General features: G+C 41.6%; 1 protein-coding gene and 1 long non-coding RNA gene across 8 annotated transcripts in view; one reads left to right on the forward strand and one right to left on the reverse strand.

Annotated features, from left to right (window-relative positions):
* The window catches only part of ITPR2 (inositol 1,4,5-trisphosphate receptor type 2), a 334,430-nt gene that overhangs the window by 132,594 nt on the left and 189,742 nt on the right, over positions 1–12,094 (forward strand). For all 7 annotated transcript variants that reach the window (XM_083574843.1, XM_083574846.1, XM_083574847.1 and 4 more), the window contains 2 exons: positions 147–347; positions 6,100–6,351. In XM_083574843.1, coding sequence (XP_083430969.1) covers positions 147–347; positions 6,100–6,351 — 453 coding nt within the window. The remainder of the gene's footprint in view (positions 1–146; positions 348–6,099; positions 6,352–12,094) is intronic.
* On the reverse strand, positions 516–8,336 carry LOC310744298. Its single transcript, XR_014539508.1, has 3 exons — positions 6,934–8,336; positions 4,918–5,020; positions 516–663 (listed from the first exon to the last, which is right to left on the reverse strand). It is a non-coding gene; the product is annotated as an uncharacterized lncRNA (long non-coding RNA).

Consider the following 12,094-nt stretch of genomic DNA (forward strand, 5'->3'; position numbering starts at 1 on the left):
CTTTCTCTGACAGTTCCTACCAGTGCAGTTTTATTATGCGGTAGTAACTTGAGATTCCCTTGTGTTCTAACTACTTCAGTCAGAATTTTGTGAAAGCACCATCTTTGCTGTTTTTCTGAGTGGCTTTTTGATTGTTTTTAAATTAGCTTCTTGAGGCTGAAACCATGCGACACATCTTCACAAACAATTACCATCTGTGCAATGAAATTAGTGAGCGGGTGGTGCAGCATTTTGTTCACTGCATCGAGACGCATGGCCGCCACGTGGAATATCTGCGCTTTCTGCAAACCATTGTCAAGGCAGACGGCAAATATGTTAAGAAGTGCCAAGATACGGTAATGACAGAGGTATGTTAACTCAGCTACACTCGATATGTTTGACACATGCAGTTTCTTCTACACTTTCATTATCCTCATATCATCAAGTTACAAGGTGCTTAGCAGTTTCTATATACAGTATGAGTGAAAAAAGATAGGGCCCTATCCTCAAGAAGCGTATAGCATGTGTGTGTGCTGAGCATGTGTAGGTGGCTTTGAGGAAGAGATTTTCAATCTACTGAATCCCTTTTTTATTGACACCTTTTCATGCACAGAGAACTGTGCTTTTGAATTGCTGCTATCCTTGAGTGTTGCTACATCTCAGGGTGACACAAAAGATCCAGCTCTGAATTCCAACAATGTGGGTAAACACAAAGGAGAGGAGAGAAAATTGGGGGAAAGATATGCAAATAGTGGTACAACAGCTGAATTTCCACACCCACTGTTGCCACTGATTCCCCGTTGATTGGGGAAGGGCCTTACATAGCTCAGTGGTAGAGTATTTACATTGCTTTCAGAAGGTTCCAGGTTCAATCTCCAGGATTTCTTGGTAGGGCTGGGAATGTCACCTGTCTGAAACCCCAGAAAGCCAATGGCAGTCATTGTCAACAATACTGAGCTAGATGGACCAATGATCTGACTCTGTATAATTCAGCTTTCCATATTCCTATACTCCAGTGTGGTTTGCCTATATCATAGATTTGGCAGTGTGAATGTTGCCACATATAACTAGGATTTTAGCACACAGAGATTCTAATTTGGTGAGGCCTTCTGTAGCGCTCAAAGCAAATAACTATGGTAGCAGGTGGCAATCTGTGCAACACAAATATTTGAATTCCGTGTTCAGACCTTTGTTTATTATAGGGCAATATGTGTTGATGATCACAAATGGATTGGATATGTGTGGGAATAAAATGGAGTCCATGGGAATAGATTGTGCTAGGATTCTTTAATAAAAGTCAGGTGTAATAAAATAAAATGGTCCAGCTAAAGTAGTGATCCCTCTAGATTGCTTTTGGAGTGAGCTAAGAACATGCTTATTGAAATCAATGAGATTTAAAAGAGCTTAAGTTCTTTGGCTGAATCATACCTTTATCAAGGACTTGGATGATGGACTCAAGGGCATCCTGATCAAATTTGCAGATGACACCAAACTGGGAGGGGTGGCTAACACCCCAGAGGACAGGATCACACTTCAAAACGACCTTGACAGATTAGAGAACTGGGCCAAAACAAACAAGATTAATTTTAACAGGGAGAAATGTAAAGTATTGCACTTGGGCAAAAAAAATGAGAGGCACAAATACAAGATGGGTGACACCTGGCTTGAGAGCAGTACATGTGAAAAGGATCTAGGAGTCTTGGTTGACCGCAAACTTGACATGAGCCAACAGTGTGACGCGGCAGCTAAAAAAGCCAATGCAATTCTGGGCTGCATCAATAGGAGTATAGCATCTAGATCAAGGGAAGTAATAGTGCCACTGTATTCTGCTCTGGTCAGACCTCACCTGGAGTACTGTGTCCAGTTCTGGGCACCACAGTTCAAGAAGGACACTGACAAACTGGAACGTGTCCAGAGGAGGGCAACCAAAATGGTCAAAGGCCTGGAAACGATGCCTGGAAACGATGCCTATGAGGAACGGCTAAGGGAGCTGGGCATGTTTAGCCTGGAGAAGAGGAAGTTAAGGGGTGATATGATAGCCATGTTCAAATATATAAAAGGATGTCACATAGAGGAGGGAGAAAGGTTGTTTTCTGCTGCTCCAGAGAAGCGGACACGGAGCAATGGATCCAAACTACAAGAAAGAAGATTCCACCTAAACATTAGGAAGAACTTCCTGACAGTAAGAGCTGTTTGACAGTGGAATTTGCTGCCAAGGAGTGTGGTGGAGTCTCCTTCTTTGGAGGTCTTTAAGCAGAGGCTTGACAACCATATGTCAGGAGTACTCTGATGGTGTTTTCTGCTTGGCAGGGGGTTGGACTCGATGGCCCTTGTGGTCTCTTCCAACTCTATGATTCTATGATTCTACCTCTTATAATCTTACTAATTTCATTTTTTTTAAAAGACGATATTTATTAAGATTTTCCATTTTATACAAACAAAGAAAAAAAGGAAAAAATTAAAAAGAGAGAATATTAAAAACACATAAATTTCATAACTTATTTTTCAATAACATATTTCCCTGACCTCCTCATGCCTCCCCTTCTTGTATTCCAGTTCAAATTGTTCATCCAGCAAATCCTTATCTCATAGCATTACAGCTAAAAACCTTATTTTCTATCCATCTTCTTAAATTATTGTAACTTATACTTTTACTTATATACAAAAAAAGAACTATTTTTTCATATTCTTTTATACCATTACAGCTGATAACCCCTTAATTTCAATCCAACATCACTCAATATTCCTTAATATTACAATATTTTTGCAAATAGTCTTTGAATTTCTTCCATTCTTCTTCTGCCGATTCTTCTCCCTGGTCACGGATTCTGCCAGTCAATTCTGCCAATCCCATAAAGTCAATCAACTTCGTCTGCCATTCTTCCAGAGTGGGTAGATCTTGCGTCTTCCAATACTTTGCGATGAGTATTATTGCTGCTGTTGTAGCATACATAAAGAAAGTTCTATCCTTTTTTAACACCAATTGGCCGACCATTCCCAAGAGAAAGGCCTCTGGTTTCTTCACAAAGGTATATTTAAATACCTTTTTCAATTCATTATAAATCATTTCCCAGAAAGCCTTAATCCTAGGGCACGTCCACCAAAGGTGAAAAAATGTACCTTCATTTTCTTTACATTTCCAACATTTATTATCGGGCAAATGGTAAATTTTTGCAAGCTTGACTGGTGTCATGTACCACCTATATATCATTTTCATAATATTTTCTCTTAAGGCATTACATGCCGTAAATTTCATACCTGTGGTCCACAACTGTTCCCAGTCAGCAAACATAATGTTATGTCCAACATCTTGTGCCCATTTAATCATAGCAGATTTAACCGTTTCATCCTGAGTATTCCATTTCAACAGCAAGTTATACATTCTTGATAGTATCTTAGTTTTGGGTTCTAAAAGTTCTGTTTCTAGTTTGGATTTTCCCACCTGGAAGCCATAATCTTACTAATTTCAGTGGGAGAGGTAAGCATCTGGAGAATTTAATCCTATTGAAGTCAATGGGACATAAAAAATGTTTTCTTCTGACTGGATGATATCCATGTTCAGCGGATGAGCTTGTGACCTCTTTTGCACATAAAACCATGCCAAGGTTTGTTTACTAATGGTTAACTATTACTTGTCCCACAGATGATCAAACAAATTATGGATTTTTTCCTCAGTGTGTGGTTTGTTTTACTGTTGTTCTTGTCTCCTGCTTTTTAGCATGGTGAGCATCTGTGGTGGGGTGGACAAACCAACCATGGTTAGAGATGGATGCTGTCAGGGAAAGGGAGACGGTTAGAGAGACGAGGGGGGAGAGAGGCAATTACAGAGAGCCGAAAGAGCTCATTAGCAGTTTATCATCCGACTCAGAGGAGGAAATGGGGGGGGGGCAACCAGTCCCCGGAACGAGCTACTCACAGAACAAAGGAAGTAGGAGGCGAGCCCTGCACTGATGGGCATGCTGGGGAAAAAGACGTCACAAATCTTCAGTTGAGACATCTGACTGAGATGAGCATGAACGTGTTTGTTTGAACTCTTGTAACTGCTTTGAACTTTTGGTAATAAATCTACAAGACAGAAATTGCTGTGTGCCTGGAGCGTTATCTCTGCTAGTTTTGGCAGCATCCACTCCTTACAGATGCTGTGTTTGCCTGTGACATCAAGTCATAGTTAACCAAACCAAGGCAACAAACCATGGCTTCAGATCATAGTTTCTTGGCAGGAAACAAACCAAATTGGGCAGAGTTTAGCTAACAAACCTTGGCTTAATAAAACATGGCCTAACATGTGGAAACCAGGCCACTGTTTTTACCGTTCTAAAAGGTAGAAAATAAGTTTGAATTCATGTAAAAATAGCTAGCTAATAAGAATAATGGACAAAAACGCAATTCACACGTATTTATTTGCCATTTTTGGATTGTCTGTAGATGGAGTAGTTAATGACAGAAGTTTTTAAGTGGATTTTGAACCTCATCAGTCATGACTGGAGTGAGGGAATAAGTCATCCCTTCCCATCTCCAGATGCACCTATGTGTGTTGTTATTATGAGGCATAAAAGGTAACTACAGAAATACTGTTAGATGGGTCCCTCCCTATTTAATTTTGAACATATCAGAGTGTAAATCTTCAAACCTTCAGCTCTGAAAGTGGCTTATTCTAACTATGAAGCAAGATGTTACGTGTGTTTTTTTATACAATGGGTTTTGGCCCAAAGGTCCCTAAAGCTATGAACAGCATGTTAATTTGAAATAACTATACAAGAAAAGTATAAAGAATGCAATCAAAAGAATATAAAATAACAAAATCATAAAATACTCATCAATCATACTGTATATGTGTTGGGAACACCAATTAACACTGCAGCAAAAGCCCTGAAAAATCAACAATCAAGCCACTCCATATCTCATTGTGGGTGTATACACTCCCCTCCTGTTTCTCACCTGAGGGGGACACATTTCACCAACAGGCTGTCCCCCTGGAGCAGAAACTGTCTCCCACTGCAGGGACAAAATACTCAGCAGACAGAATCCTCATTAGCACAACCTGGAGAAGAGGAAAAAGATAATAAAACCAGATAAATGCAACAAAAACAGTAAAATAAAATAAAAACTTAAAATACAAGAACAGAAGAGCAAACTATTTGATTATGATCCAATTAGCATCTGGATTAGCACAGAGATGGGCTCAAACTGCAAGAGGAGCATTGCACTGAACTAGAATATTGTTCCATATCCTACCTGACAATGGCTTTGCAGGGTTTCAGACAGGAGTCTTTCCAAACTGTATCTGGAGATTCCAGGGATGGAGTCTGGGACTCTTTGCATGCAAGACAGGTGCTCTACCACTGTGCTATATTCCTTTCTTCTAAACTATATTTTTCTAAAGAAAATATAGTTGCAGGGATAAAATAGTTTTAACCAGCCTTCAAAAATACAACCATGAAGTAAAGAAATCTGGTGAGTTCTATTGGGGAGTGAATTTCTACACTGCAAACCCTACAGCTAAAAAAGCCCTGCTCTTTGTGGCCATAAATCTGGTATTTGATGGAACAGGCAGTCAGAAGTGTATTTCGTATGTACACTGCGGAATTCAGTCCTCTGAAAAGGTACTAGCTGGCTTCAGAACTTCTCAATCCAAGGACGAAAGAAGAAAGTGGACCAAGCAACACCTGTGGCAATAGGGTTTACCGACAAGTGACTTGGAGGAATTAGAGCCAAAGCTTAAGCTTTCCATCCTCAGCTTGATTCTCTTAAGCAAGCATGCTGCCTTGTCACTCGCACACACCAAGTGATGTGCTTTTGGGTTGTGTGCACGCTGCATGATGTATGCAAGTGACACAAGTACGCTGCACAGTGTGTACGAGTGAGGTGAGTACATAGTGCAGCATGCGTGCACAGCCACCGTGAAATTTTGAGGGGCCCTCCGTCCCCTGCCCCCCAGTTGGTGCCCTTGCTCTTAAGTGGTCCCCAGGAAATCTTGTTGCTTATAAATGTTATTTATTACACAGTTATATTGTGCTTTATGTGATGAGTAGAAGATTAATGTGTGCGTGTGTGTATCAAGGTGGGGTGGGGGACTGAACTATTTAAACAGATTCAAAGTATTTCTTGTTATAATTTCAGCTAGTTAATGGGGGTGAAGACGTGCTGGTGTTTTACAATGATAGAGCATCATTTCCGATCCTCCTCCAAATGATGTGCTCTGAGCGGGATCGAGTGGACGAAAGCGGCCCTTTGGTTTACCACATCACCCTGGTGGAACTGCTAGCAGCATGTACAGAAGGGAAGAACGTTTATACTGAAATAAAATGTAACTCCCTTCTTCCACTAGATGACATAGTGAGAGTGGTGACTCATGATGACTGCATACCTGAGGTAAGCCAGACTTTATGGCATACGAAGCATTGTTGTTGTTATTATAATATTATTAATTTATATAATTTATATAATTATATAATTTAATATTATTAAAGATTTCTTAGTTTACAAAAATACGTGCATTGTCCCTTTTTTCAAGTTGTGTTTTCTACAGATCAGTTTCATTTGTTGTGAGATGTTAGTGTTGCATACAGTGTTAGGTTAGGAAGAAAAGAGGGGCATTTAGACCACATTCTAGTCCATTGGGTGGGGTTTATTTCATAGCCTCTGGCGTCCTCCCATTGTTTTTTGATTACGTCAAGGGGGTTTGTGGGATTTGGGAGCAGTATTTTGTATATTGTGGATGCCACCCCCTTGCTGTGTCCCTCTGTGGTGAGGAGGAGGTTTCCGAAGGTGTCAAGGGCATGGTTGCTGCTGGTTTTACTAGTGGATTGTTTAAGAAGGCATGTAATTGGCAGTGTGTTAGCCAGGGCATTTGGGTGTCCCTTGTTTGTCTTGTATTTCTTGTGTCAATGTGGGTTTGCTATTTTTGTAGAAGTCTGCTAGGTGGGATAAGCCTTTGGCTTGTCAGGTTTTTACCTGGAAGTTTTGTGCTGTGTGGTGGCATAGTGGGTGGTGAGCCAGGGGGTTTAGTGGGGATGGGGTTGGGGACAGTTTGCCTGCTTCTTTCTTCCATTCTTTAAGCATGGTCTGTGTTAACCTGTTTAGTGATGTGGGGATTTTCCTTTGTTTGGGAGGAATGGGTATCCTGTGGTGGGGGTATTTTCAATTGTGTCTCTCTCCAGGTGTACCCATTGTTTTGTCTCCTCTTCTAGAATGTAGCGAACTTGCTTGGTGATGTAATATGATTCTATGTTGGGGATTCCCCATCCTCCTTCTGAGGAGGGGAGGTGCAGGCATTTGGGGCTTATTCTTGTTTTTTTTGTGTGAGAAGATAAATGAGTGTATTTTTTTCTGCCATTTGTGAAGTTGGGCTGGGGGAATCAGATTAGGAGGGTTTGGAATAGGTAGGTTAGTTTTGGGAGGGTGATCGTTTTGATCATGGCTATTTTGTCTGTGAGAGTGAAGTTGGTGTTGTTCTATCCCCTCAAGTTTTTGTTAATTTGTCGCCATAAGGGGTTGTAGTTGTGGTTGTATAGTTTGTAGAGGTTTATGATTATTTGTACCCCTAGGTATCTGAACTTGGTGTGGCAAAGTTTTAGCTTGGTGGTGTTGGTGAATTCTTTTTGGGTATGGGGAGGTGGGGTGTTGAAGCACATAGCCTCAGATTTTGCCAAATTTACCTGTAGGCCCGACACCATTGAAATGTGTTGAGTTCTCATGGTTAGGGAGGTTGCTATGTTTATGGGGTCTGGTGTTGTAACCATTAGGTCATCTGCAAATTTATAGGTTCTGCCTTTTATTTCCACTCCCTTGATGTCTGTGGCTGCTCGGATTTGGATTGCTAAGGGTTCCAGAGCCAAGACAAATAAGAAGGGAGACAGTGGGCATCCTTGTTTTGTGCCTCTTTGGATTGCTATAGTATTAGAGTCCATATTGTTAGTTCTGCATTTTGCTGAGGCTTGGGAGTATATTTGAGGATTTGTAGGAAGTTGGGGCCAAATTTCATGTTAGTTAGTACTGCTAATATGTATTTCCACTCTAAGCAATCAGAAGCTTCGAGGATGTCTAAGGACATAGTTGTCAGTGGGAATTTAGTTGCCTTGCTGTGTTCGATCAGGTTCAGTAGTTTCCTGATGGGGTCTGTTATATTGCAGCCAGGAACAAAGCCAGTCTGGTCTGGGGCTATTAACTTGTGTAGGAAGTTTTAGGCGGTTGGCCAAGATTTATGTGAATATCTTGTAGTCTTGGTTTATTAATGAGATTGGGTGGTATGATTCTACTTTGAGGCTGTCTCTCAGTTGTTTTGGGATGGAGACTATTTTGAAGTGGGTCTAGGTTTAGGGGATGGGCCCCCCTTTTATGATGTCATTGAATAGGCGGGTCATGTAGGGCATCAGGGGTTTTATTTGAATTTCCTATAAAAATTTGCTGTGAAGCCTGGGGCTTTGTGTGGTTTCAGGTTTTTGAGGACCGTATCTATTTCCTCTGGGGTGATAGGATGGTCCATGAATTCCTGTTCCTCACCAGTTAAGGTAGACATGGTCAGTCCTGCTAGGAATTTTCTAATTTCCTTCTCAGGTGGGTTATGGGAGGTGTATAGGTTGGAGTAGAATTCTACAAATTCTGAGGTTATTTCTTTGGGGGAGAATGTTATGTTGCCGTCTTTTTTGGTGATGCTGTGTGTTCTTGTTTTGAGTGCTTTTTTCCTACATCTATTTGGTGGTAGTCTGGAGTTTTCCCCTCCATATTCATAGAAGCATTGTTTAGAGTATGGAATGCTGATCATTGTTTTGTTGATTTCTAGGGAGTCTAGTTCTCTCCTTTTTCGTTCTATAAGTTTGAGGAGTTTTTTAGATCCTGTTTGTATGTAGCTTTCTCTTTTATGCAAGCTCCTCTGGTGACCGCTTTCATTGCGTCCCATAGGAGAGGGGCTGTTATATTATCTACATAATTTTCTTTGAAGTAGTTTTGGAGTGTTTTTGTGAGACTATCTCTAATTAGTTTATTTGTGGTTAGGATGGGACTGAAGGACCATGATGGGGTGGTTTCTGTTTCTTCTCCTATTTTAAGAGTAACTTTTACTGGGGCATGATCTGTGATTTTAATGCTACCTATGTTTGTTGATTCAACCAAGGGGAGCAGACCTTGTGTGAGCAGAATGCTATCTATGTAGTCTGGACACTGTGCCGTGGTACCCGGACTGGAATGTGTGGCTGGTGTCTCCCAGGTTTTCTTTACCCCATATGTCATAGAGACATTTTTTAGCATTTTAAGCAATTTGTAAAAGTCCCTAATTGTTTGGGTTAAAGAGTGGGGGGGGGTAGATTACAGAAAGTAGCCTATATGTTGTTATATAGGTGTTTATTTGGGGTATCTTGGACTATCTGGTGTCTAACTGATTGGTCCTGGGTCTCAGCTGGCATGGAGGGCCTTTTTTAAGAACAGGCTGTCCTTACTGTTGTTTGCGATAGGTAGTGGTCAGTGAGATGGTGTTAAGCATCTTTGTGATGCCTATGTTGGGTATAAGATTTATACGCAATGTTGTCAGTGTTATTAACAACATCATTGGTATGTTGGGGTGGGGATATGGGTATTGGTACGCTCTGGCACTATCATTGTGCTGGTTGTGTGTCAGATTTTAGCCTGTTTGTGGATTGTTTTATTGAGGTTGGGGTATTGTTTTAGTTGGTACGGGTTTCTTTCTTTGTTTTCCTTTTTCCTATTGTTTTTTTCTATTGTTTGTTGCCTTTGTGTGGTAAAGGAGGAGACGGAAAGGTTGGGGGGGTCCATTTTTGTATGTGTGGTTCTTTTTGTGTTATGGGTGGAGTCCTTAGAGCAGGAGCAGGGTGCCGAGAGTGTGAGTTGTGGGTTGTTGGGGTAGTTGGGGAGTGGGGAATGTGGTTTTATGTTCAAGACTATCAAATTGTTTATCAATAGCCTTCCTTCAGCTATGTAGGTATTGTATTGCTCTAATTCTGTTTAGAAACATGGAGTATACACCCAGAGAAGCTGCATGGTCTCTGTTTCCAGTGTTGCACAGCATTTTAAAATTGTTTCCTGACAAGGGCCTTGTCCTTTCAAAAAGAAGCACCATGTCTGTAATGAAAATTTCAGTATATGCACGAGTTTAATTCTTAAACTAAAACTTGAATAAAATGAGGTATTAAAGCAGAATAACCTTTGACTTTATTGACTTTAACTTTTTAGTTAAGGTAAAGGTACAGGGACCGCTGACCATTAGGTCCAGTCATGACCAACTCTGGGGTTGCAGCGCTCATCTCGCTTTATTGGCCGAGGGAGCCGGCGTACAGCTTCCGGGTCATGTGGCCAACAGGACTAAGCCACTTCTGGCAAACCAGAGCAGCGCACGGAAACGCCGTTTACCTTCCCTACCTTACCTTACCTATTTATCTACTTGCACTTTGATGTGCTTTCGAACTGCTAGGTTGGCAGGAGCAGGGACTGAGCAATGGGAACTCACCCCATCGCGGGGATTCGAACCGCTGACCTTCTGATTGGCAAGTCCTAGGCTGTGTGGTTTAACCCACAGCGCCACCTGCGTCCCTTAACTTTTTAGTTACTTTGCTATTAAAGGGAAAACTGCTACTCATAAAGACAAACTGTAAATGAACTTTCAGCTTGGACTGAAGCTGAACACTGAGGAAAATGTGTACATAACAGCAGCATTAACTTTAACCTGGGTTAAAAATTATCTTACTGGTGCTGTACATTTCATTCAGTCCTTGTTTTCGGAAGACGAACATGCTCTGTTCTGAGTATAACTTCTGATTTGAGTGCCACACTTCCATTTTCCTAGTGAGGGAAGGCGGGCTGGGCGGCAAGCAAGCAGGCAAGGGATGTCGCCACCCCCCCCCCCCAGCCTGCTCCTGCTTGCAGGCAAGTAGGGGTGGGATCGGGCTGCTCTGCTGGGGAGGTGCAGGCTCCATCACACTTTCCATTGAGGAGTTTGTGGCTGCACTCCCCTCAAGGGAGAAGTTTAAAGGAGTCCCCACCTCCACATCAGATCCCCTGCAACCCCATGAAGGCAGTCAGGCTGAATAGTTGCTGGGGTTGGGGAAGGTGGCGGCAGCCCAGAAGCTGCACCTGAGAGCCCCTGCACCACCTGAAGGCAGCCAGGCGCTCAGCCCGCTCCCACTCCTACTTGCATGCATGGGGATCTCTCAGCGCGAAGCCTCCACTCCACTTCTGCAGTGGTGATTCAAGTTATACAGGGTGAATCTTTTAAAAGAGGCCCTGTGGAACATGTGTACTCTGTATCCACAGGGCCTCTTTTAAAGGACTCACCCTGAAGTAGATGACCACAAAAGGGCAGGGGGTTACTATTGAAAGTGGATGGGGAGATACATTTATGTAGGTATATGATTCTTCTTCTTCTTCTTCTTCTTCTTCTTCTTCTTCTTCTTCTTCTTCTTCTTCTTCTTCCTATTATTATTAGTTTGGGGGGGAAGGAGAGAAAAGGAAAGACAGATAAAGGAGGTGGATGGAGGGGGTAGGAAATTTAAGAGTAAAGGAAAAAGGAAAGGAAAAAGGAAAAACAAACAGAAAGAAAAAAGAAAAAACTGAAGATGTTGAGGTGGTGCTGTATGGAAGTAGTATTTATATATATCAAATAATAAAAGTGTCAAGTTGTGGGTGAACATATCAGACGACACAGCGATTCTTCAAACAGCTCTTCTTTATTCTGAGGCCAGAACTGAACTGAACTGAAGGGCTCAGTCAGCCTGCTTATATAGAGCTCCAGTACCTTGTTACTGTAACAACTTTCTAAAACTATCCAATCACTGAATGTCACTTTCGATCCTTCATTTGCATAACTATCTACAGTATCCCCCTGCTGGCCCAGGGTGAGAACTTCAGTACATAACAAAAAGTAAAAATAAAAAGTATATAGAAAACCCCTTTAAGGGGGAAAATAAAATAGAATTATATATGTATATATGTATTCTCTTTAAAGAGAAAAAGGAAAGGGGAAGGGGGGAAAAGGGAAAAAGAGGGGAAGATAACAATAGCAATCACAATAATGTAGAAAAAAAGTTTTGTTTTGTTTTTGTTGTTTTAAAAAAGGAGGTTGATAATAAAGGGTGGCAGGAGGAGGAAGGACACCCCACAAAAAAGG

This window comes from Podarcis filfolensis (assembly GCF_964270895.1).
Source record: "Podarcis filfolensis genome assembly, chromosome: 10".
Taxonomy (NCBI): Eukaryota; Metazoa; Chordata; class Lepidosauria; order Squamata; family Lacertidae; genus Podarcis; species Podarcis filfolensis.